At 48.2% G+C, this 27,086-nt stretch overlaps 1 protein-coding gene across 1 annotated transcript in view; it reads right to left on the bottom strand.

The window, feature by feature from the left end:
- The window catches only part of LOC137366332 (rapamycin-insensitive companion of mTOR-like), a gene marked incomplete at its 5' end in the record, with an annotated part of 70,748 nt that extends 47,447 nt beyond the window's left edge, over window positions 1-23,301 (bottom strand). Inside the window, 4 exons of the mRNA XM_068028229.1 lie at window positions 13,376-14,423; window positions 20,777-21,006; window positions 22,629-22,735; window positions 23,221-23,301. Of these exons, the coding sequence (XP_067884330.1) occupies window positions 13,376-14,423; window positions 20,777-21,006; window positions 22,629-22,735; window positions 23,221-23,301 (1,466 nt within the window). The remainder of the gene's footprint in view (window positions 1-13,375; window positions 14,424-20,776; window positions 21,007-22,628; window positions 22,736-23,220) is intronic.
- Between the last annotated feature and the right edge of the window lie 3,785 nt (window positions 23,302-27,086).

Raw genomic sequence — 27,086 nt, 5'->3', positions numbered from 1 at the left:
AGGAAAAACAGCTATAGTGACGAGAAGGAGCGAGTTGGTGAGTAGCTGGTAAGTGTTTCCAGATAATAGTCATAGTCATAGAGAAATACAGCACTGAAACAGGCCCTTCGGCCCACCGAGTCTGTGCCAACCAACAACCACCCATTTATACTAATCCTACATTAATCCCATATTCCCTACCACATCCCCACCATTCTCCTACCACCTACCTACACTAAGGGCAATTCACAATGGCCAATTTACCTATCAACCTGCAAGTCTTTGGCTGTGGGAGGAAACCTGACCACCCAGCAGAAACCCACGCGGTCACAGGGAGAACTTGCAAACTCCGTACAGGCAATACCCAGAACCGAACCCGGGTCGCTGGAGCTGTAAGGCTGCGGTGCTAACCACTGCGCCGCCCCAAAAATAGCGATAGATTTGGGTTAACAAGATAAGTTCACAGTTCCAAAGTAAAAACCTGCAATGCACATCCTATGCCATGTGGGAAATCCTGGACGCTTCTCATGGCCTGGATATCCACATGTGCAGGAAGTTTCACCAGTTTGAGCAGCTCAAGCTCCCAGTATCAGAGCTTGAGCGATGAGTGGAATCACTATGGGGCACCCATGAGGCTGAGAGCTTTGTGCATAGCACATTTCTGGAGGTAATTACCCCACAGCTTAAAAATATGCAGGCAGAGAGGGAATGGATAACACCAGAAGGACTAGGAGGATCAGGCAGGCAGGGCAGGGATCCAATGAGTGCATCCTGATCTCCAACCAGTATTCAGTTCTGAATACTGATGAGAATAACAGTTTCTTTGGAGAATGCAGGCAAAGCCAAGTCCACGACACAATGGGTGCCTCAGCTGCACAAGGGGGAGGAGGAAGATTAGAAGAGCAATAGTGGTAGGGGATCTAACAGGGCAACAGACAGGCGCTTCTGCAGCTGCAGACTTGACTCCAGGATGTTATGCTGCCTCTCTGGTGCAAGGGGCAAGGACGTCAATGAGTGGTTGCGGGACATTATGAGGGGGGATGGTGAACAGACAGAGGGCATGGTCCATATCGGTACCAATGACATAGGCAGAAAGAAGGATGAGGTCATGAATGCAGAGTTTAGAGAGCTAGGAGAGATTGAAAAGCAAGACCTAAAAAGGTAGTAATCGCCAGATTATTCCCAGTGCCAGGTGCTAGTGAGTACAGAAACAGGAAGACAGAGCTGATGAATATGTGGCTGGAGAGATATTTCAGGAGGGAGGGCTTTAGATTTCTGAGGCATTGGGATCACTTCTGGGGGTGGTGGGACCTGAACAAGCTAGAAGGATTGCACTTCAACAGGTCTGGGACCAATATCCTCACAGGGGGCTTTGCTAGTGCTGTTGGGGAGGATTTAAACAAGCTTGGCAGGAGTATGGGAACTTGAGTAGATTCAGAAGGGAAAAAGAAAAGTTGGAGATGGAAGGCAGAAAATTAATAAGCATAAAAGCAAAATACTGCAGATGCTGGAAATCTGAAATAAAAACAAGAAATGCTGGAACCACTCAGCAGGTCTGGCAGCATCTGTGGAAAGAGAAGCAGAGTTAACGTTTCGGGTCAGTGACCCTTCTTCGGAACTGACAAATATTAGAAATGTCACAGGTTATAAGCAAGTGAGGTGGGGGTGGCATGTTTGGAAGGCAGAGGAAACAAAAGCTGGCTAGACAATACACAAGGAAGTTTGGCAGTGCCAAATGTTATGTACTCCAATGCCATAAGTCTAGGAAATATGGCAGATGAGTTGAGTGCACAGATTGACAGGTGGGAGTACATTATAGCCACTACTGAAATATGGCTGAAAAAGGCATAATGGCAGCTCAACATCCCCGATTACAGATGAGACAGAGGGGGATAAAAAGGAGGGGGGGGGGGGGGGTCGTAATAATGATTAAAAAAACAATTGTAGCTGTGAGGAGGGATGATATGGTAAAAAGATCATCAAATTAAGTCATTTGGGTCGAACTGAAGAACAAAAAAGGGACAATCACACTACTGGAAGTGTACTAAATGGGATAGATTTTAAACAGATCTAGCAACCCAAAACTGGGCATCCAAGAGGTTCTGTGGGCCATCAGCTGCAGCAGAATTGTACTCAAGCACAATCTGTAACACCTCATTGCCTGGCATATCCCCCACTCTACCATTACCATCAAGCCGGGGGACCAACCCTGGTTCAGTGAAGAGTGCAGGAGAGCATGCCAAGAGCAGCACCAGGCATACCTAAAAATGAGGTATCGGCCTGGTGAAGCTACAACACAGGACTACTTGCTTGCCAAACAGCAGCAGCATGCGATAGACAGGGCTAAGCAATCCCACAACCAATGGATCAGATCGAAGCCCTGCAGTCCTGCCACATTCAGTCGCGAATGGTGATAGATAATTAAACAACTAACAGGAGGAGGATGCTCCACAAACACCCCCATCCTCAATGATCGGGGAGCCCGTCACATCAGTTCAAAATAAAAGGTTGAAGCATTTGCATTCATCTTCAGCCAGATGTGCCGAGTGGCTGATCCATCTTGGCCTCCTCCTGAGGTCCACAGCATCAGAGATGCCACTCTTCAGCCAATTCGATTCAATCCACATGCTATCAAGAAATGGCTAAAGGCACTGGATGCTGCAAAGGCTATGGACCCTGAAAACATTCCAGCATCATTACTGAACACTGTGGTCCATAATTACCGTGCCCCTAACCAAGCTGTTCCAGTACAGCTACAACACTGGCATCTACCTGGCAATGTGGAAAATTGCCCAAGTACGTCCTGTACACAAAAAGCAGAACAAATCCAACCCAGCCAATTACTGTCCTATCAGTCTATTCTCAATCATCAGCAAAGAGATGGAAGGGGTCGTCGACAGTGCTATCAAGCAGTACTTGATCAGCAATAACCTGCTCACTGACGCTCAGTTTGTGTTCCGCCAGGGCCACTCAGTTCCTGACCTCATTCCAGCCTTGGTCCAAACATGGACAAAAGAGCTGAACTCAAGAAGTGAGGTGAGAGTGACTGCCCTTGACATCACAGCAGCATTTGATTGAGTATGGCATTAAGGAGCTCGAGCAAAACTGGAGTAAAGGGCAAGCAGGGGAAAAACTCTCTGCCGGTTGGAGTCATACCTGGCACAAAGGAAAATGGTTGTGGTTGTTGGAGATCAATCATCTCAGTCCCAGGACTTCACTGCAGGAGTACCTAGGTAAAACCATCTTCAGCTGCTTCATCAATGACCATCACTCCATCATAAGGCAGAAGTGGGGATGTTCACAGAAGACTGCACAATGTTCAGCACCATTCGTGACTCCTCATATAATGAAGCAGTTTGTGTCTCAAACAAAAGAGAATCTAACCATCTCCCCTTAATGTTCAATGGCATTACCATCGCTGAATCTCCACTATCAACATCCTGGGGGTTACCACTGACCAGAAACTGAACTGGACCAGCCACATAAAAACTGTGGCTACAAGAGCAGGTCAGAAGCTGGGAATTCTGCAGCGAGTAGCTCACCTCCCGACTCCCCAATGCCTGTCCACCATCTACAAGGCACAAGTCAGGAGTGTGATGGAATACTCTCCACTTGCCTGGATGACAGCAGCCCCAAAAACACTCAAGAAGCTCCCTGCCACCCAGGACAAAGCAGCCCGCTTGACTGCCACCCCATCAACATTCCCTCCAGCACCGACGCACAGTGGCAGCAGTGAGTACTAGCTACAAGATGCACTGCAGCAACTCACCAAGGCTCCTTCGACAGCATCTTACAAACCCATAACTTCGACCATCTAAAAGGACAGGGGCAGCAGATGCATGGGAACACCACCACTTGCAGGTTCCCCTCCAGGCTGTACACCACCCTAACTTGGAACTATATCGCCGTTCCTTCACTGTCGCTGGGTCAAAATCCTGGAACTCCCTTCCTAAAAGCACTGTGGGTGTACCTACAGCGGTTCAAGAGGCAGCTCACCACCATCTTTTCAAGGGCAATTAGGGATGGGCAATAAATACTGGCCTGGCTAGCGATGCCCACATCCCATGAACGAATAAAAAAAAACTACAGACCCCCAAACAGCCAGAGGGAGATTGAAAAGCAAACATGTAGGCAAATCTCTGAGAAGTGGAAAAGTAATAGGGCAGTAATCGGCGGGGTGGGGGGCAGGGGAGATAGTTTCAACTACCTTAATATGAACTGGGTAGAATTAGTGTGAGAGACACAGAAGGACAGAATTCTAAAAATGCATTCAGGAGAACTTTTTTTTACACAGTACAAGATAGGGGGTGGTTCTGGACTTAGTTTTAGGGAATGAAGCTGGACAGCTGGAAGGGGTATCAGTTCAGAGAAGAACAGAATGATTACAGCACAGAAGGAGGCCATTCGGCCCATCGTGGCTGTGTTGGCTCTCTGAAGGAGGAATTTACCTTGTACCACTCTTCTGCCTTCTTCCTGTAGCTCTGCACGCTCTTCCTTTTCAGATAACAACCCTCTTGAATGCCTTGATTGAACCTGCCTCCACCAACCTCTCTGACAGTGCATTCCAGATCCTAACCAGTCACTGCATTTTTTCTCATGTCCCCTTTGCTTCTTTTGCCAATTACTTTAAATCTGTGCCCCCTTATTCTTGATCCTTGGGAACAGTTTTTCCCTATCTACTCTGTCCAGAACGCTCATGATTTTGAACACCTCCATCAAATCTCCTTTCAATCTTTTCTCTAAGGAAAAGGGTCCCAACCTCTCCAATTTACCTACGTAACTGAAGTTCCTCATCCCTGGAACCATTCTCAGAACTTTTCTGCAAATCCTTTTCAGTTGGGGAGTACTTTGGTGAAAGCGATCATAATTCAGTTAGATTTAGGATAGTTATGGCAAAAGACAAAGGTAGATCAGGAATAAAAGTTTTCAATTGGGGAAAAGCTAATTTTATGAAGCTGAGATGTGATTTAGCTGAAGTGGACTGGAAACAGCTATTTGAAAGTATATCAGTGCCAGATCAATGGGAGGCATTCAAGGAAAAGATAGTGAGGGTTCAGAGCAGCTATGTTCCCTTAAAGAAAAAGGGTGGGACTGACAAATCCAGAGCCCCCTGGATGTCAAGGGGCTTAAAGGAGAGGATAAAGATGAAAAGGGAAGCTTATGACAGATATCAAGGTTTCAAACTGCAGAAAACCTAGAGCAGTATAAGAAGTGTAGGGCTGAAATTAAAAGGGAAATTAGGAAAGCAAAGAGAGGGCATGAAAAAATTTTGGCAAGTAAAATCAGGGAATACACCAATTTTTTTAAATAAATATGTAAAGAGCAAGAGGATAACTAAAAGAAAGATAGGGCCTAACAGGACCATAGGGGTAACCTATATGTGGAGGTAGAGGAAGTTGGTATGGCTCTTAATGAATATTTAGCATCTGTTTTCACAAAAAAGAGCAATACAGACAGTGCAATCAGGTAGGAGTTTTTTTCAATTCTTTCATGGAATGTAGGTGCCGCTGGCAAGGCCAGCATTTGTTACCCATCCCAAATTGCCCCTGAACGGAGTGGCTTACTATGCAAGCCATTTCAGAGGGCAGTTAAGAGTCAACCATATTGCTCTGGGTCTGGTGTTAGATTTCCTTCCCTTAAGGACGTTAGTGAACCAGATGGGTTTTTACAACAATCAATGATAGTTTCACGGCACCATTACTGAGACAAGAAAGAAGAAAATTACAGCACAGGAACAGGCCCTTCGGCCCTCCAAGCCTGCGCCGATCCAGATCCTCTATTAAACATGTCGCCTATTTTCTAAGGGTCTGTAGGGCAGGGACAGGCATATACAGCAGGGCAAGAATTATAGCTGGGGGAAAGGAAATTATGATGCGATTAGGCAAGATTTAGGATGCGTAGGATGGGGAAGGAAACTGCAGGGGATGGGCACAATCGAAATGTGGAGCTTATTCAAGCAGCAGCTACTGCGTGTCCTTGATAAGTATGTACCTGTCAGGCAGGGAGGAAGTTGTCGAGCGAGGGAGCCGTGGTTTACTAAAGAAGTTGAAGTGCTTGTCAAGAGGAAGAAGGCGGCTTATGTTAGGATGAGACGTGAAGGCTCAGTTAGGGCGCTTGAGAGTTACAAGCTAGCCAGGAAGGATCTAAAGGGAGAGATAAGAAGAGCAAGGAGAGGACACGAGAAGTCATTGGCGGATAGGATCAAAGAAAACCCTAAGGCTTTCTATAGGTATATCAGGAATAAAAGAATGACTAGAGATAGGTTACGGCCAATCAAGGATAGTAGTGGGAAGTTGTGAGTGGAATCGGAGGAGATAGGGGAAGTGTTAAATGAATATTTTTCGTCAGTATTTACAGTGGAGAAAGAAAATGTTGTTGAGGAGAATACTGAGATACAGACTACTAGGCTAGATGGGATTGAGGTTCACGAGGAGGAGGTGTTAGCAATTTTGGAAAGTGTGAAAATAGATAAGTCCCCTGGGCCAGATGGGATTTATCCTAGGACTCTCTGGGAAGCCAGGGAGGTGATTGCAGAGCCTTTGTCCTTGATCTTTATGTCGTCATTGTCGACAGGAATAGTGCCTGAAGACTGGAGGATAGCAAATGTTGTCCCCTTGTTCAAGAAGGGGAGTAGAGACAGCCCTGGTAATTATAGACCTGTGAGCCTTACTTTGGTTGTGGGTAAAATGTTGGAAAAGGTTATAAGAGATAGGATTTATAATCATCTTGAAAAGAATAAGTTCATTAGAGATAGTCAGCACGGTTTTGTGAAGGGTAGGTCGTGCCTCACAAACCTTATTGAGTTTTTTGACAAGGTGACCAAACAGGTGGATGAGGGTAAAGCCGTGGATGTGGTCTATATGGATTTCAGTAAGGCGTTTGATAAAGTTCCCCACGGTAGGCTATTGCAGAAAATACAGAAGTATGGGATTGAAGGTGAATTAGTGCTTTGGATCAGAAATTGGCTAGCTGAAAGAAGACAGAGGGTGGTGGTTGATGGTAAATGTTCATCCTGGAGTATAGTTTCTAGTGGTGTACCGCAAGGATCTGTTTTGGGGCCACTGCTGTTTGTCATTTTTATAAATGACCTGGATGAGGGTGTAGAAGGGTGGGTTAGTAAATTTGCGGATGACACGAAGGTCGGTGGAGTTGTGGATAGTGCCGAAGGATGTTGTAGGTTACAGAGGGACATAGATAGGCCACAGAGCTGGGCTGAGAGATGGCAAATGGAGTTTAATGCGGAAAAGTGTGAGGTGATTCACTTTGGAAGGAGTAACAGGATTGCAGAATACTGGGCTAATGGGAAGATTCTTGGTAGTGTAGATGAGCAGAGAGATCTTGGTGTCCAGGTACATAAATCCCTGAAAGTTGCCACCCAGGTTAATAGGGCTGTTAAGAAGGCATATGGTGTGTTAGCGTTTATTAGTAGGGGGATCGAGTTTCGGAGCCACGAGGTCATGCTGCAGCTGTACAGAACTCTGGTGCGGCCGCACCTGGAGTATTGCGTGCAGTTCTGGTCACCGCATTCCAGGAAGGATGTGGAAGCTTTGGAAAAGGTGCAGAGGAGATTTACTAGGATGTTGCCTGGTATGGAGGGAAGGTCTTACGAGGAAAGGCTGAGGGACTTGAGGTTGTTTTCGTTAGAGAGAAGGAGGAGAAGAGGTGACTTAATAGAGACATATAAGATAATCAGAGGGTTGGACAGGGTGGATAGTGAGAGCCTTTTTCCTCGGATGGTGATGGCAAACACGAGGGGACATAGCTTTAAGTTGTGGGGTGATAGATATAGGACAGATGTCAGAGGTAGCTTCTTTACACAGAGAGTAGTAGGGGCGTGGAACGCCCTGCCTGCAACAGTAGTAGACTCACCAACTTTAAGGGCATTTAAGTGGTCATTGGATAGACATATGGATGAAAATGGAATAGTGTAGGTCAGATGGTTTCACAGGTCGGCGCAACATCGAGGGCTGAAGGGCCTGTTCTGCGCTGTAATGTTCTATGTATCTCTTTGCTTCCTGCCCATTCATGTATCTGTCTAGATACATCTTAAAAGACGCTATCGTGCCCGCGCCTACCACCTCCGCTGGCAACGCGTTCCAGGCACCCACCACCCTCTGCGTAAAGAACTTTCCACGCATATCCCCCCTAAACTTTTCCCCTCTCACTTTGAACTCGTGACCCCTAGTAATTGAATCCCCCACTCTGGGAAAATGCTTCTTGCTATCCACCCTGTCTATACCTCATGATTTTGTACACCTCAATCAGGTCCCCCCTCAACCTCCGTCTTTCTAATGAAAATAATCCTAATCTGCTCAACCTCTCTTCATAGCTAGCGCCCTCCATACCAGGCAACATCCTGGTGAACCTCCTCTGCACCCTCTCCAATTCCATATTTTTATTCATTGAATTTAAATTCCATCAGCTGCAGTGGTGGGATTTGAACCCATGTCCCGAGGGCATTAGCCTGGGCTTCTTGATTACTAGTCCAGTAACATTACCACTACACCACCATTTCCATGTGAAATATTAGATGAAATTAACAATGAGAGAGGTTTAACAACTTTGAAAATGGATAAATCCCTGGCCCAGATGAAATGTATCCTAGGCTGTTAAGGGAAGAAATAGTGGCGGCTCTGACCATCATTTTCCAATTCTCTGACTACAGGTGTGCTGCCAGAGGACTGGAGGACAGCTAACATTTTGAATAATTGTTTAAAAAGGGAGAAAGGGATGCACTGAGGAATTACAGGCCCATCAGCCTAACCTCGGTTTTGGGAAAATTACTGGGGAAAAAATTGAGGGACAGGATAAATCTTAATTTAGAAAGACATGGATTAATCAATGACAGTCAGCATGGATTTGTTAAAAGGTCGTGCCTGATGAACATGATTGAACGTTTTGAGGAGATAACAAGGAGGGTCGATGAGGGTACTGCATGTGATGTCAGCATGGATTTTTAGCAAGGCTTTTGATAAGGTCTCACATGACAGACTGGTCACAAAAGTAAAAGCCCATGGGATACAAGGCAAAATGGCAAGTTGGATCCAAAATTGGCTCAGAGGCAGGAAGCAAAGGTAATGAATGGTCAATGGGTATTTTAGTGCCTAGAAAGCTGTTTCCCTTGTGGTATATATCAATGATTTGGACTTGAATATAGGGAATATGATTAAGAAGCTTGCAGATGCGGAGTCACTGAAAGCTACAGCAAGCAATTAAGGCGGAAAATGATATGTTGGCCTTTATTACAAAAGGATTTGAATATAGCAGTAAAGATGTCTTACTGCAATTATATAGAGCCTTGGTGAGACCGCACCTCGAGTACTGTGTGCAGTTTTGGTCTCCTTACCCAAGGAAAGATATACTTGCCATAGAGGGAGCGCAACAAAGGTTTACCAAACTAATCCTGGGATGGAGGGATGGTCCTATGAGGAAAGATTAAATAGACTGGGCCTTTATTCTCTGGAGTTCAGAAGAATGAGGGGTGATCTCATTCAAACAAAATTCTTACAGGGCTCGATAGGGTAGATGCAGAAAGGATCTGGCTGGGCAGCGTAGAACCAGGGGACACAATCTCAGAATAAGGGGCTGTGGAGGCTCAGTCATTGAGTATGTTCAAGACTGAGATTGATAGATTTCTACATAATAAAGACATCAAAGGATATGGGGATAGTGCAGGAAAATGGCGTTGAAGTTGAAGATCAGCCATGATCTCACTGAATGGCAGAACGGGCTTGAAGAGCTGAATGGCCTACTCCTGCTCTTATTTATGTTCTTAAAGCTAACAAGGCAAGGGAATACACAATAAATAGTAGGATACTGAGATGGGTAGAGGAACGGAGGGACCTTGGAGTGCATGTCCACAGATCCCTGAAGTTGGCTGGGCAGGTAGATAAGGTAGTCAAGGCGGCATAGGAACTAAGACGTGGGAGCTTATGCTAGAAGTGTATAAAACACTAGTTAGGCCACAGCTGGAGTACTGCATGCAGTTCTGGACACCACACTATAGGAAAGATGCGACTGCACTCCAGAGGGTAGAGAGGAGATTTACGAGGATGTTGCCTGGACTGGAGAATTTTAGTTATGAGGAAAGATTGGATAGGCTGGAGTTGTTTTCCTTGGAACAGAGGAGGCTGAGGGGAGACCTCATTGAAGTGTATAAAATTGAGGGGTCAGATAGAGTGGATAGGAAGGCCCTATTCCTCTTGGTTGAGGGGTTCATAACCAGGAGGCATAGGAGGAGATTTAGAGGGAATTTTCTTTTTCACCCAGAAGGTGGTGGATATCTAGAACCCACTGCCTGAAAGAGTGGTAGAGGCAGAAACCTTCAAAACATTCAAAAACTACTTGAATATGCACTTGAAGTGCTGTAACCTACAAGGCTATGGACCAAGATCTGGAAAGTGGGATTAGGTTGGATGGCTACTTGTCGACCAGTGTGGACACGATGGGCCAAATGGCCTCCTTCTGTGCCATAGATTTCTATGATACGTAACTAACACTAAATCCCGCTCACTCATCACCCTGTCCACACTGACTTACATTGGCTCTCCATTGCCCCAAAGCCTCAAATTTAAAATTCTCCATATTTAAATCCATTTATGGCCTCATCTTTCATTACCTGTAACCTTCCTCAGCAATACATGCATTCCTCAGACTGGCCTTGTTCACCCCCCATTCCCTTACCAATTTTCTTTTTCAGCTGTCTAGGCCCTGCATTCTGGAAATGCCTCTCTCGGACTCTCCTCCAGGCTGAATGTCTTAGGCTGGAGAAGTAAAGTTCTCAAGAAAAAAAAGCTGCTCTAGTCTAATTACAAAGAATCCAGAAAATCCAAGATTCTCGTGTCACAAAACAACCAATAAACAGAAAAGCAGCATACTCAGCAAAGCCAGATACAAAGGCAAGGAGTAGACCTTTAAGTTTTTGCTGCTTTCATAGAAGCATAGAAAGTTTAAGGCACAGAAAGAGGCCACTTGGCCCATCATGTTTGTGCCAGCTGAAAAATGATCCACCTATTCTAATCCCACCTTCCAGAATTTGGTCCACAGCCCTGCAGCTTATGGCAATTGAGGTGCACATCCAGACTCCTTTTGAATGAGTTAAGGGTCTCAATCTCAACTATCCTTTCAGGTAGTAGTTCCAGGCCATCACCACCCTCTGGATGAAAAAGATTTTCCTCATCTCCCCTCTAATTTTTCTACCAATCACTTTAAATCTATGCCCCCTAGTCACTGATCTCTCTGCTAAGGTAAATAGACCCTTCACCTCCACTTTATCCAGGCCCCTCAAAATTTTGTACATTTCAATCAGATTTCCCCTCAGCCTTCTCTGTTCCAAGGAGAACAACCCCAGCCAATCTTTCCTCATCGCTGCATTTTTCCAGTCCTGACAATATCCTCGTAGATCTCCTCTGTATCCTCTCTAGTGCAATTACATCCTTTTTGTAATGAGGTGACCAGAACTGCACACAGTATTCAAGTTGTGGCCTAACCAATGAGTTATACAGTTCCAGCATAACCTCCCTGCTCGTGTATTCTATACCTCAGCTAATAAAGGAAAGGATTCCATATGCCTCCTTAACCACCTTATCGACCTGTCCTGCTACCTTCAGGAATCTGTGGACATTCACTCCAAGGTCCCTTACTTCCCCTACACTTCTCAGTATTTTCCAATTAATCGCATATTCCTTTGCCTTGTTTGACCTCCCCAAATGCATCACCTCACACTTCTCCAGGTTGAATTTCATTTGCCACTTTTCTGCCCATCTGACCAGACCATCAATATTTTCCTGCAGCATACAGCTATCCTCTTCGCTATCTACCACATGGCCAATCTTTGTGTTGTCTGCAAACTTCTTGATCATGCCCCCTACATTTATGTCCAAATCGTTAATATACGCCACAAAAAGCAGGGGATCCAGTACTGAGCCCTGCGAACGCCACTGGAAACAGCCCTCCAGTCGCCAAAACAGCCGTCAACAATTACCTATTTAAATAAAAGCAAAATACTGCAGATGCTGGAAATACTCAGCAGGTCTGGCAGCATCTGCGGAGAGAGAAGCAGAGTTAACGTTTCAGGAAGTGTGGTGATCTGATGAAGGGTCACTGACCTGAAACGTTAACTCTGCTTCTCTCTCCACAGATGCTGCCAGACATGCTGAGTATTTCCAGCATTTCTTATTTCTATTTTGTCAACAATTACCCTTTGTTTCCTGCCATTGAGCCAATTTTGTATCGCCCTTGCTGCGTTTCCCTGGATCCCATGGGATTTTATTTTTTTAACCAGTCTGACATGTGGGACCTTGTCAAAAGCCTTGCTAAGGTCCATGTGGACCACATCAACTGCACTACCCTCATCTATCCTCTTGTTACCTCTTCAAAAAATTCAATCAAGTCGGTCAAACAAGATCTTCCCTTAACAAATCCATGCTGATTATCCTTGATTAACCTGTGCCTTTCTAAGTGACAGTTTATCCTGTCTCCTAGAATAGATTTTGGCTTTCTTGCAGGCCTGGCATCTGCTCCGTCTTTTTAAGGCATACCAGAAAGACAATGTGCTAAGCTGCAAAGAGTGGAATTTCCTGATGCCCGAATGTCCCAAACCCATATTAATAACAACACTTGTACCATAGAGCACTGTCAGCTCCTCTGCCTCTGGCACAAAACCAGCATGGGGATTAAAATTAGAAAATGCTGGAAACATTCAGCAGGACTGACAGCATTCATGGAGAAACAGAGTTAACGTTTCATGTGATCTTTCATGATGAAACGTTAACTCTATTTCTCTCTCCACAGATGCTGTCAGACCTGTTGAATGTTTCCAACATTTTCTGTTTTTATTTCAGATTTCCAGCATCTGCAATATTTTGCTTTTGGGGATTAAAGTCCCCATCTCCTGCTCCTTACGCAACTCCTTATGCTGCTGGTACAGAGACACAGAGGAAGCACAATTCACACTCTTGGATTTGTAAAATTTATACTGATGTGAACAGCTCAGTATTAAGATTTTGCATCAGCAGACAACTGCTGACAATCATCAATCTCCGGGAAACTAGAAAGACTGGATAAACTCACAGAATGTTTGATACTTGATGTGCAATCAAACCTACTTCAATAACAACTTCCAGCAACTAGTGGTCTGATACAAGTAGCAAGAACCATTGTGAGGGAAACAAGCACATGCAATAAATAGCACCAGGCCTGGGGCTTGTATGAGACTGAGTCCTGTGTACCTGCAATGTCACAACCTTTTCATGTATGTACTCAACATATATTTTTCCAGAAACTCTCAAACAGGGTTATGTGAGGATAGTGAGGAGTACATAGAATGAAGATGTTATATCTTCTTTTCTCAAGGTGCAAATATTGCAATATTTAAGTATAGGATACACATAATTACCTTCTTGGTGTCAGCCTTGAATCCAGGCTGCCTGTTTTCATGGTAATTGTGTCTGTGAACAGCACATCCTTTGCTGGAGATGCCAGGGCCTCAGAGTGCGACAGTGATGAATGCATCCTCTGCTGTTGAAGTCGCTTCAGCGTGGCATACCCGAAAGCGTCACGTGGGCTTGTATAGCTGAAGTTGTAGTCGGTCAGGCTTTTTACGGTAGTGACTGATGGTGCTTTGAGTGACTGCGCCCTTCGGGGGAGTGTGTGTGAAGATCCCAGGGGGACCAGTGACACAGAGTTCGACTTGGACAGAGGTAGGTGGTTGGACTGGGGGTTGAGGGACACATTAGTCTTCACCGTCCGTGCACTGACAACTGTGTTCAGGCTGCCACAGTCTGTGTCGACATTGGCTGGGTCCAGGCGGACTGTTTCACCAGATGGACTAGAGCTGACTGAACTCATAGAGCTAATGCCACTTGTTGTGGTGTCTGTGTTAAAGCTCTGGCTACGGCTTTTGAACTGCGTGCCAGTTGTGCCATCCCCCATAGACCTGTCCTTGATGATTTGCTCCTGGTGATTATCCCCCAATAGAGTCTTTGGGCGCTTCAGTTCAGACTCGGAGATACTCTGTGAGCTTCCTCTGTTGCCGTGATCCCTGCTCCCGACGAATGAGGTCTCCAAGCTCAATGTGTGGCTCTTGTGCAGTCGGCTACCATTGAAAATACTGGTGAACACTTCACTGTGCAAATACTCGGTGCTGTTGGCTGGCTCAGTGACTGCCCGGATGCGCCGCTGGACCTGCTTCCTGTCTGCTGCTGCCTTCGAAGACTTGGAATCGCTGCTGCTGCGCAGTTTCTTGCTGGGCAGTGAAGTGAGATTGTTGAAGAAGCGCCGGGTAACAAATCTGGAAGAGCTGAGAATGCTCAGGGGGCTTCGTTCCTTCTCCTTCGCTGATTTGGGCCTCTCTAGCAAAGATGGGTCTCCCTCCTCGGTGATATCTAGGAAGAAGGTGCTGGTTGTGCTGCTCCCGTATCGATCATCTTCCATAATAAACATGCCTGAAATACAAAGCAGCCCACAGCACGTCTATTAACTTGTGTTGGTCATGTGAAGAGTTCTATGGAGTCTTGTCCAATTGAGATTGGCTGAAACAACCAAAACTGCAGACCTACTACCGCTTAGGAGAATTGACTGGTGCAGCCATCTTAAGAACTGACCCTTTACCACTAAGACCTGGGCACCAAATTAACTTTGTCATAACGAATGGAGGAAGAGTTGCCTCTCTATCATCTGTATTGGTTCCTAAGCGACAGTTTAGATTATCTGAATTGTGTCCCTGTTGGCACCATGGCATAAAACTGATCACTTTGTTAACAGAGCACAAGGATGGCTGGTGAGAGAAAAAAAAAAACTCAGCCTCATGCATATGAGAAGCTAGTCTGAGGGAGCTTTGTATCTAACTCACGCTGTACCTGCCGTGGGAGCGTTTAATGGGACAGTGTAAAGTGAACTTTACTCTGCATCCAATAGGAAGAATGAAGAGAGGCAATATAAAATTAATTCTAAAGGGGATGCAGGAACAGAAAAATCGTTGAAGGTGGTAGGGCAGGTTGATTAAGTGGTTAAAAAGCCATATGGGATCCTGGGCTTATAAACAAAGGCAGAGTACAAAAGCAAGGAAGTTATGATAAACCTTTATAAAACACTGGTTCAGCCTCGACTGGAGTATTGTGTCCAATTCCAGGCATTGCACTTTAGGAAGGAAGTGAAGGCTTTAGAGAGGATGCAGAGAAAATTTACGACAATGGTTCCAGGGATGAGGGACTTCAGTTACATGGATAGAATGAAGAAGTTGGGGTTGCTATCCTTCGAGAAGATTGAGAGATTTGCTAGAAGTATTCAAAATCATGAGGGGTCTAGAACCAGATGACATCGATTTCAGATGATCGGTCAAAGAGTGAAAGGCAATATGAGGAAATCCTTTCTTTAACGCAGCAAGTAGTTAGGATGTGGAATGCACTGCCAGAGAATGCAGTAGAGGCAGATTCACTTGAGGTTTTCGAAAGGGAATTGGATAAGCACCTGAAGAGTATTTGCAAGGCTCTGGGGAAAGAGCAGTGGTATGGGACTAACTGAATTATACTTGCAGAGAGCTGGCATGGACTTCACAGGTCAAATGGCCTCCTTTTGTGATGTAGCCATTTTATGCCTGTCCTGGGAGCTTTTGATGGCACATTGTAGAGGGAGCTTTACTCTGTGTCTAACCCATGTTGTATCTGACCAGAGAGCACTCAGTGCTGACACTAGGTCTCAGGGGTGCAGAGACAGTCCATTCCCCAGAGCTCACATCTGTCATCTTGATGCAAACAAAACAAATTGGCAAAAAAATACTAAAATTCAGAAATTGTAAAACGACAGTGTTATAACATCACAGAACAGGCTCAGGTGGCGTAGGTCCTTCAGCCATTTGACCTCATTGTTCCAGGACTGGCAGCACAGACAGAAAGGTCTTACTGTATACAGAGAATACAACACCTGAAGCTGAAGCTGCTTTTATATTGGATTTTGTGACATGTTGTTTTCCCTTCCCCTCATTTTATAGCTTCTGGTCTTGTGTAGCCACAGGGCATCCCCTAAGCAAACTCAACACCGAGGCCAACAGCCAAGAATCTTCTATTTTTAAACCCATCACTACAGATATTTTTCAAGTGATGGCCATGTACTCCTGGATTGTGGGGGGGGGGGGGGGGGGGGAAGAGGGGGTGAGAGAATGAAGAATCAATAGTTGTATTTAACAGGGTCCTTACATTTGCTGTGTCGAAGCTGGGATAATCCTGACACATAATAGGACATCCATACTAACTTTTTTGGAGATCAGTAGATGCCTGCTCACAGCCAAACTGTATCTGCAGGTACAAGAAGTACCAAGTATGAGGTAAAGGAAGGAGCTGACTTGGCCAATTTCATTAACAAATGGAAATCGTCCTCTCCCGATTCTGCTCTTTCATCTCAAAGCTATCTGTGATGCCTTGATTTCAGCTGCAAAAGAGCTGTTAGTCCTGTTGACAGGGTCTGTGGTGAGAATTTCCAATTCCTGTCAGACCAAAATGTTTCTCTTAACTCGGTAATCCCAGCTACCAGCAACAACTCTGAGGTCTAGCACACAACTACACAATATAAAAAAAGCCAAAGTCTGACACTGTGTGTGCTTTTGTGAGTGAGAGAGATGCTGGGGGGTGTGGAGAAAGACGATGAACAGGTTGGGTGTTATGGAATGATCTGATTTACAATAATTAATTGGAGGTATCTCCTAGATTTCTGTGCTCATCTAATACTGGTCTCTTGAGCATCCCCAATTTTAATCACTCCACAATTGGCAGCCATGCCTTCAGTCGCCTGGGCCCTAAGCTCTGGAATTTCCTCCCTAAACCGCTCCGCCTCTACTTCATTTTCCTTCTTTAAGACATTCCTTAAAACCTACCTCTTTGACCAAGCTTTTGGTCATCTGCCTGAATATTTCCTTATCTGGCAAGGTGTCATTGTATTTTACAATGCCCCTGTGACCTCTACCAACTAGAAGGACAAGGGAAGCAAATGCGTGGGAACACCACCACCTGCAAGTTTCCTCCAAGTCACACACCATCCTGACTTGGAACTATATCGCCGTTCCTTCACTGTCACTGGGTCAAAATCTTGGAACTCCCTTCCTAACAGCACTGTAGATGTACCTACCCCACATGGACTGCAGCAGTTCAAGAAGGCAGCTCACCACCACCTTCTCAAGGGCAATTAGGGATGGGCAATAAATGCTGGCCTAGCCAGCCAGTGATGCCCACATCCCATGAATGAATAAAAAAAGTTTGGCACATTTTATTAAAAACTGCTGGAAATGTGAAATAGAAACAGAAGACTGGAGGCTCGCACAGGGAGCCCTGATTAGTCTCGAGTCTTACTAGCCGTGAATGCAAGTTGGAATACCAGGTTTGTGATACAGCACAGCAATTCATGGTGCAATGCATTTGGCAGAAAAGAATGTTTTTGGGTTTTGATAGGCTGCTTTGGACCAGTGCAAGCTTCTATAGAATGACATGGATCACATTCAGAATTAATGGCTCTCATTCGCAGCTCTGCTCACAGAACAGAGTCGTTGGATAACCTGGCCTGTAGAAGCTAGCTTTTTGAAGATACGTCATCACTTATTCATTTTCTGTTGGAAAGGTATAATTTTGAGATCATTGTAGTGCTTTTTCAGCATTTTCATCAGTGCACTAACTTTTGCAGTTGTTCAAGCTTCATTTGGAGGAGAAAGAGGAGTTCTTAAGGCGGTTCACATGGACTGCAGCAGTTCAAGAAGGCTCACCACCCCACCTTCTCCAGGGCAATTAGGGATGGGCAATAAATGGGTGGCACAGTGGCGCAGTGGTTAGCACCGCAGCCTCACAGCTCCACGAACCCGGGTTCAATTCTGGGTACTGCCTGTGCGGAGTATGCAAGTTCTCCCTGTGACCACGTGGGTTTCCGCCGGGTGCTCCGGTTTCCCGGAGGACTTTGCAGGGTCAAAGAACAAAGAAAATTACAGCACAGGAACAGGCCCTTCGGCCCTCCAAGCCTACGCCGATCCAGATCCTCTATCTAAACCTGTCGCCTATTTTCTAAGGGTCTGTATCTCTTTACTTCCTGCCCATTCATGTATCTGTCTAGATACATCTTAAAAGACGCTATCGTGCCCGCGTCTACCACCTCCGCTGGCAACGCGTTCCAGGCACCCACTACCCTCTGCGTAAAGAACTTTCCACGCATATCCCCCCTAAACTTTTCCCCTCTCACTTTGAACTCGTGACCCCTAGTAATTGAATCCCCCACTCTGGGAAAAAGCTTCTTGCTATCCAACCTGTCTATACCTCTCATGATTTTGTACACCTCAATCAGGTCCCCCCTCAACCTTCGTCTTTCTAATGAAAATAATCCTAATCTACTCAACCTCTCTTCATAGCTAGCGCCCTCCATACCAGGCAACATCCTGGTGAACCTCCTCTGCACCCTCTCCAAAGCATCCACATCCTTTTGGTAATGTGGCGACCAGAACTGCACGCAGTATTCCAAATGTGGCCGAACCAAAGTCCTATACAACTGTAACATGACCTGCCAACTCTTGTACTCAATACCCCGTCCGATGAAGGAAAGCATGCCGTATGCCTTCTTGACCACTCTATTGACCTGCGTTGCCACCTTCAGGGAACAATGGACCTGAACACCCAAATCTCTCTGTACATCAATTTTCCCCAGGACTTTTCCATTTACTGTATAGTTCACTCTTGAATTGGATCTTCCAAAATGCATCACCTCGCATTTGCCCTGATTGAACTCCATCTGCCATTTCTCTGCCCAACTCTCCAGTCTATCTATATTCTGCTGTATTCTCTGACAGTCCCCTTCAGTATCTGCTACTCCACCAATCTTAGTGTCGTCTGCAAACTTGCTAATCAGACCACCTATACTTTCCTCCAAATCATTTATGTATATCACAAACAACAGTGGTCCCAGCACGGATCCCTGTAGACACTGTGGACCACTGGTCACACGTCTCCATTTTGACAAACTCCCTTCCACTGCTACTCTCTGTCTCCTGTTGCCCAGCCAGTTCTTTATCCATCTAGCTGGTACACCTTGGACCCCATGCGCCTTCACTTTCTCCATCAGCCTACCATGGGGAACCTTATCAAACGCCTTACTGAAGTCCATGTATACGACATCTACAGCCCTTCCCTCATCAATCAACTTTGTCACTTCCTCAAAGAATTCTATTAAGTTGGTAAGACATGACCTTCCCTGCACAAAACCATGTTGCCTATCACTGATAAGCCCATTTGCTTCCAAATGGGAAGAGATCCTATCCCTCAGTAGCTTCTCCAGCAGCTTCCCTACCACAGTCGTCAGGCTCACCGGTCTATAATTACCTGGATTATCCCTGCTACCCTTCTTAAACAAGGGGACAACATTAGCAATTCTCCAGTCCTCCGGGACCTCACCCGTGTTTAAGGATGTTGCAAAGATATCTGTTAAGGCCCCAGCTATTTCCTCTCGCTTCCCACAGTAACCTGGGACAGATCCCATCCGGACCTGGGGACTTGTCCACCTTACAGGGCTGGTCTACAGGGCTGGGCTTGCCATTATCATTTCCAGTGCCTAGGTCGATGCTGGATGGTCTGTCCGTTTTGACCTCTTTTCTTCGGCTTTCCTATTTCTGAAGAGTTGATAAGTTAAGGCCAACATTTTTAAGTGTGATGTGTCATGTGGATTTTTAAGCGATGTTCATCTCCTGACTCTGGTGTCAAAGTGATAGACAGCCTTACTCTTTATCTGAGCCTATCACCCAGCTGCTGGAGATGGGAAGGAACCACCCAATTCAATCACAGTTTCCAACGCATGCTGGGTCAATGGACTGCCCATGGTAGACCAGTAGATTTCACTCTGGTTCTAGGTAGATTTAGCTGATCTCAGGGCAGCTGATGGGGGCATGTCAATTAAATTCAGTGCCCTTTGGGTTAAAGAACAAACAACAGTACAGCACAGGAACAGGCCATTCGGCCCTCCAAGCCTGTGCCGATCTTGATGCCTGCCTAAACTAGAACCTTCTGCACTTCCGGGGACCGTATCCCTCTATTCCCATCCTATTCATGTATTTGTCAAGATGCCTCTTAAACGTCGCGATCGTACCTGCTTCCACCACCTACCCCGGCAGCAAGTTCCAGGCGCTCACCACCCTCTGTGTAAAGAACTTGCCTTGCACATCCCCTCTAAACTTTGCCCCTCTCACCTTATATCTATGTCCCCTAGTAACTGACTCTTCCACCCTGGGAAAAAGCTTCTGACTATCCATTCTGTCCGTGCCGCTCATAACTTTGTAAACCTCTATCATGTCGCCCCTCCACCTCCGTCGTTCCAGTGAAAACAATCCGAATTTATCCAACCTCTCCTCATAGCTAATGCCCTCCAGACCAGGCAACATCCTGGTAAACCTCTTCTGTATCCTCTCCAAAGCCTCCACGTACTTCTGGTAGTGTGGTAAGAGTGAAAAAAATCAAGCAGGGCTCTTATCCCTCATCAATGAGCAGTACGGGAAAGTGGACGTGTTGACACTGGAAGAAAGCAGCACTGAACTCGGACGGCTGACACTCAATGCTTGGGCTTATATGTAAAGACTGGCCAGTTGAGCGACATACTGGAGGGCTGCCAGCATCCATACCTCAGCAGAGTCAACACTCCCAGGGGAGGAGCAGAATTATTTATGTATGACTGGGAAATAACTGGAGTGCCAGCAAACATCGCACAATTCACTTGGTGATTCATGCTGGAGACAACTCCATTACACTGAAACAGCATGGCAAGCTCCATATCATATGATACTCACTCTGAGGTACTGACTCACTCTCACTGTTATGCCTGGAGCTGGTAGATTCGGAGTTGAGGCTCAATGTACTGGGGACTGAGGACAGCTCGTTGTATAGTTGTTCCATGTCATCAGGGGCCACGGGCCAGGGCTGCGTGCGGCTGTGCCTGACCGAATCCCAGCCATGCTGTTTCAGGATGTCACACCCCTGCTTTGTTTTCGCCAAGAGACCCAGTACATACAGACAGGTCCTGTGGAAGCAGAAAAAAAAGAAACAAAGTCAATGGAAACAACAGGCTGCACTTTGATCCATTGTTGAAGGCACAACCCCAAACAAGATTAGACGATCACCGTTTTAGGGTTATTATTGCCGAATAATAATCAGAATGACTATTCGAGTCATTACTGGAAAATAATATTCAGAAGGACTCTACAGAACTCTTCAAATGCTGAGTGTAAATCTATGTATCCAATGATCCTCTTCTATCCATTACTTCAGTGATTTCCAAAACACACCGCTGGGGTAATTGGCTATGACCTAACATTAACAAAACCATTTTGACCCTCCCTAATCAGCTTACACTTTTGTCGAGCACAGATTGATTCTGCCCTCGATGAATTGTAGCACTCACTAATTCTGCCTCCAATGGATTGTAACGATTACACCATTAACATAAACTGACTGGCCTATATTTACTTGGTTTACCCCTTTTTTTTTTTGAGTTGATTGATATAATTTCACTAGTGCAGTGCTCCATTCTCTGCTACTAGTGTCCAGTGGCTGGAATCAGTATAAATGCATCGTACATTTCAATACAGCAGCTCTTACAGCAACTACCGAAGCCATAGAGCACAATGCAGAACGGACAAATGGAGCAGTTTGCTTTTTAACTCAAAGAGGTGGAGAGTGCCAGGATTTTTTGGCAGAAATGACAGGTTACTTTGAATGTACCCATTTTAATGTGGGCATGCAACAATAAATAACTGGAGTATCTCAATGTGCCTCTCATCCTTTGCACCCCACCACACTATACTACCAGAGACACTGGAAGCTGTGCCCCATAATGTACTATCACAGACAGTGGAAGCCATGCCCCATGCACTACTACCACAGACAGTGGAGGCCATGCCCCATGCTATACTACCAGAGACACTGGAAGCCGTGCCCCTTGCTGTACTACCATAGAAAGTGGAGGCCGTGCCCCATGCTATACTACCAGAGACACCGGAATCCGTGCCGCTTGCTATACTAGACAGGCACCTGAGGCTGTGTCTTGCATTACAAGTGTTGGAAGGACTAGTGCAGCTATTTTCTACCTTCCCCAAGTAGGCTCTCTGATGGAATTGGGAATCCCAGTGATTTGCTGAATAGTTTCATCCTTGAAAATTGGCAAGGTCAGGAAAGCAGAAACAATCTGGGACCGATATCAGACACAAATTTTTCCTAAGCAAGGATATTTTTACGAACTTAAATGGGTTCCATGACATTCCCTGTCAACACCAGGAAAATTAGAAAGAAAAAAGTTATCTAGGACCGAGTCACAAGCTGGAATCTAATCGAGGGGTTCTAGTGGTTTATATGCAGAATAATAGATACCCGAGAGTGAATTAAAAGCTGGAATCTAATTGAAGAATTTAGATGATTTATACACAGAATAGACACCTGAGCGCGATAATAAGGGAAAGGTTTAACATTCAAGATTGGCAAAATGTCAGAAGTCAACAAGTGCATTTAATGAATAGGGCAAACCCAAATAAACTGCAGTGAATTAAGATGAGCGAAAAGTCAGTTACTGAGGTCTCCAGGTATGAGACTGACTACCAACCACATCATGCTTCTTTCTGATCTATTTCCATCAGGACTGCTACTTACCCTCTGACAGAGAGAATCTCGCATGTCTGGGCCAGAGCTATAACATCCGGGATCACGTTCTCCTCCTGAAGCAGGTTCAATCCCCAGTTGGACGAGCCAATGTTTCCCTGAAATCCACATCACATTTGGATCAGAAGCCTTACGCAGAGTATCATCTAGCATCATTTAAGGAGAAAGGACACTGACATGCAAGAAACAAAGAAAACAGGGCAACCAAAAGCGCAGTCAAAGAGATAGGTCCGGAAGAGCTGTCTGAAGAAAGCAGAGATATGGTGAAGAAAAGTGATTCTGGGGTAGACTTCCACAGAACAGAGCTGGAGTGACTCAAGGACTGGCATCTGGCTATGGAGCAGCGGGAATGAGGGTGGGCAATGATCAGGAGTTAGAGGAGCAGCAAACAGGAGCTGGAATTTACAGCTGAACTTCATCATCTAGGCAAGGTAGAGCAAAAGGATTTGAAAACTAAGATCTCATGGTCAATACAATAGACAGGGAGCCAGTGGTATTGGGCAGGAACACGAAGGGTTGATAGGTATGGAGGCTTTGTATGAGTCATGACCCATCCACTTCCTGCAATATCCCACTCAAGTACGCTTAATTTACTCCTGGCTCCCACTTGGGTTGCAAAGCAGGGGTAGCACCCAAAGTAACAGTGGGCACTAAATGGCCTCCACTGAGAAGAGCAAGCAAGCCATCAGGCTATGGGTTCAAATGTGCTCCAGTGTAAATGACTGGAGATAGGTTGACTGATTTTTATTTTCTAATTTCCTCCCTTACTCTTGCCCTGAAGGCAATAAAGCACAGTTCTATGGATGATAGTACCTCACGCAAATTACTATTGTCCCATGTCAGTTTAGCCATTGATTGCTGATTGGCTACTTGGACATGTGGAAGCACCATAATTGAACTCAATTCTGCATTCCAGTAATGGGCAAAAGTCGCAGACTGTGTGTTCTACTGAAACTCTATCCCCCCAGTCCAATTCCACTGTCTACATTTGGCACTTTTGACAACAGTTAACACAAAGTTGAAGCCTTCAAAACAGGTTTGTCCAACATATGGCCCGCAGATGTATTTCAGAGATGAGAAATTTTCCATTGTCTTCTTCTTTCAGACCAGCTTTTTAAAAAAACCTCTCAGTCAGTTTCACAGCTGACAGCTGCTGACATCGGGAACAGCAGTTTCTGAACTAGGGATGGATTCGGGGTTTCTGGCGGGTTCTGACTGTGTTTCAAAAGCCTGTCTGAATCTGTCCTAAGTTCAAAAACTGCCGTTCCTGAGGTCAGCAGTGAAAGTGACAGCTTCTCTGCTGAGCGTTCCCGCTCCCTGCAAATGTAGAGAGGAAGGGAGGGAGGAAGGGACGGGGTAACATCGAGAGAGAGAGAGGGACAGAGAGAGAGAGAGGGACAGAGAGAGAGAGAGGGAGGGACGGGGCGAGAGCGAGAGAGGGAGGGACGGGCGAGAGCGAGAGAGACGCGAGAGAGAGGGAGGGACGGGGCGAGAGCGAGAGAGGGAGGGACGGGGCGAGAGCGAGAGAGAGGGAGGGACGGGGCGAGAGCGAGAGAGGGAGGGACGGGGCGAGAGCGAGAGAGGGAGGGACGGGGCGAGAGCGAGAGAGGGAGGGACGGGGCGAGAGAGCGCGAGAGAGGGAGGGACGGGGCGAGAGCGAGAGAGGGAGGGACGGGGCGAGAGCGAGAGAGGGAGGGACGGGGCGAGAGCGAGAGAGGGAGGGACGGGGCGAGAGCGAGAGAGGGAGGACGGGGCGAGAGCGAGAGAGGGAGGGACGGGGCGAGAGCGAGAGAGGAGGGACGGGGCGAGAGCGAGAGAGGGAGGGACGGGGGCGAGAGCGAGAGAGGGAGGGAGGGGGCGAGAGCGAGAGAGGGAGGGAGGGGGCGAGAGCGAGAGAGAGAGGGAGGGAGGGGGCGAGAGCGAGAGAGGGAGGGAGGGGGCGAGAGCGAGAGAGGGAGGGAGGGGGCGAGAGCGAGAGAGGGAGGGAGGGGGCGAGAGCGAGAGAGGGAGGGAGGGGGCGAGAGCGAGAGAGGGAGGGAGGGGGCGAGAGCGAGAGAGGGAGGGAGGGGGCGAGAGAGAGCGAGAGAGGGAGGGAGGGGGGGCGAGAGCGAGAGAGGGAGGGAGGGGGCGAGAGCGAGAGAGGGAGGGAGGGGGCGAGAGCGAGAGAGGGAGGGAGGGGGGCGAGAGCGAGAGAGGGAGGGAGGGGGCGAGAGCGAGAGAGGGAGGGAGGGGGCGAGAGCGAGAGAGGGAGGGAGGGGGCGAGAGCGAGAGAGGGAGGGAGGGGGCGAGAGCGAGAGAGGGAGGGAGGGGGCGAGAGCGAGAGAGGGAGGGAGGGGGCGAGAGCGAGAGAGGGAGGGAGGGGGCGAGAGCGAGAGAGGGAGGGAGGGGGCGAGAGCGAGAGAGGGAGGGAGGGGGCGAGAGCGAGAGAGGGAGGGAGGGGGCGAGAGCGAGAGAGGGAGGGAGGGGGCGAGAGCGAGAGAGGGAGGGAGGGGGCGAGAGCGAGAGAGGGAGGGAGGGGGCGAGAGCGAGAGAGGGAGGGAGGGGGCGAGAGCGAGAGAGGGAGGGAGGGGGCGAGAGCGAGAGAGGGAGGGAGGGGGCGAGAGCGAGAGAGGGAGGGAGGGGGCGAGAGCGAGAGAGGGAGGGAGGGGGCGAGAGCGAGAGAGGGAGGGAGGGGGCGAGAGCGAGAGAGGGAGGGGGCGAGAGCGAGAGAGGGAGGGAGGGGGCGAGAGCGAGAGAGGGAGGGAGGGGGCGAGAGCGAGAGAGGGAGGGAGGGGCGAGAGCGAGAGAGGGAGGGAGGGGGCGGAGAGCGAGAGAGGGAGGGAGGGGGCGAGAGCGAGAGAGGGAGGGAGGGGGGCGAGAGCGAGAGAGGGAGGGAGGGGGCGAGAGCGAGAGAGGGAGGGAGGGGGCGAGAGCGAGAGAGGGGAGGGAGGGGGCGAGAGCGAGAGAGGGAGGGAGGGGGCGAGAGCGAGAGTGGGAGGGAGGGGGCGAGAGCGAGAGAGGGAGGGAGGGGGGCGAGAGCGAGAGAGGGAGGGGAGGGGGGCGAGAGCAAGGGAGGGGGCGAGAGCGAGAGAGGGAGGGAGGGGGCGAGAGCGAGAGAGGGAGGGAGGGGGCGAGAGCGAGAGAGGGAGGGAGGGGGCGAGAGCGAGAGAGGGAGGGAGGGGGCGAGAGCGAGAGAGGGAGGGAGGGGGCGAGAGCGAGAGAGGGAGGGAGGGGGCGAGAGCGAGAGAGGGAGGGAGGGGGCGAGAGCGAGAGAGGGAGGGAGGGGGCGAGAGCGAGAGAGGGGAGGGAGGGGGCGAGAGCGAGAGAGGGAGGGAGGGGCGAGAGCGAGAGAGGGAGGGAGGGGGCGAGAGCGAGAGAGGGAGGGAGGGGCGAGAGGGAGGGAGGGGGCGAGAGCGAGAGAGGGAGGGACAGCGAGAGAGGGCGAGAGAGGGAGGGACAGCGAGAGAGGGCGAGAGAGAGGGACAGAGAGAGAGGGCGAGAGAGAGGGACAGAGAGAGAGGGCGAGAGAGAGGGACAGAGAGAGAGGGCGAGAGAGAGGGACAGAGAGAGAGCGCGAGAGACAGGGACAGAGAGAGAGCGCGAGAGACAGGGACAGAGAGAGAGCGCGAGAGACAGGGACAGAGAGAGAGCGCGAGAGACAGGGACAGAGAGAGAGCGCGAGAGACAGGGACAGAGAGAGAGCGCGAGAGACAGGGACAGAGAGAGAGCGCCAGAGACAGGGACAGAGCGAGAGAGCGAGAGGGACAGAGCGAGAGAGAGAGAGAGAGAGAGAGAGAGAGAGAGAGGGACAGAGCGAGAGAGAGAGAGAGAGAGAGGGACAGAGCGAGAGGGACAGAGAGAGAGGGCGAGAGAGAGGGACAGAGAGAGAGGGACAGAGAGAGAGGGCGAGAGAGAGGGACAGAGAGAGAGGGCGAGAGAGAGGGACAGAGAGAGAGGGACAGAGAGAGAGGGACAGAGAGAGAGGGACAGAGAGAGAGCGCGAGAGAGAGGGACAGAGAGAGAGCGCGAGAGAGAGGGACAGAGAGAGAGCGCGAGAGAGAGGGACAGAGAGAGAGCGCGAGAGAGAGGGACAGAGAGAGAGCGCCGAGAGAGAGGGACAGAGAGAGAGAGCGCGAGAGAGAGGGACAGAGAGAGAGCGCGAGAGAGAGGGACAGAGAGAGAGCGCGAGAGAGAGGGACAGAGAGAGAGCGCGAGAGAGAGGGACAGAGAGAGAGCGCGAGAGAGAGGGACAGAGAGAGAGCGCGAGAGAGAGGGACAGAGAGAGAGCGCGAGAGAGAGGGACAGAGAGAGAGCGCGAGAGACAGGGACAGAGAGAGAGCGCGAGAGACAGGGACAGAGAGAGAGCGCGAGAGACAGGGACAGAGAGAGAGCGCGAGAGACAGGGACAGAGCGAGAGAGCGAGAGGGACAGAGCGAAGAGAGAGAGAGAGAGAGGGACAGAGCGAGAGAG

The sequence above is a fragment of the Heterodontus francisci genome, unplaced genomic scaffold (assembly GCF_036365525.1).
Source record: "Heterodontus francisci isolate sHetFra1 unplaced genomic scaffold, sHetFra1.hap1 HAP1_SCAFFOLD_1057, whole genome shotgun sequence".
Taxonomy (NCBI): Eukaryota; Metazoa; Chordata; class Chondrichthyes; order Heterodontiformes; family Heterodontidae; genus Heterodontus; species Heterodontus francisci.
Note: the sequence above shows the minus strand (reverse complement) of the source record. Positions and strands in the feature narration are given on the sequence as shown.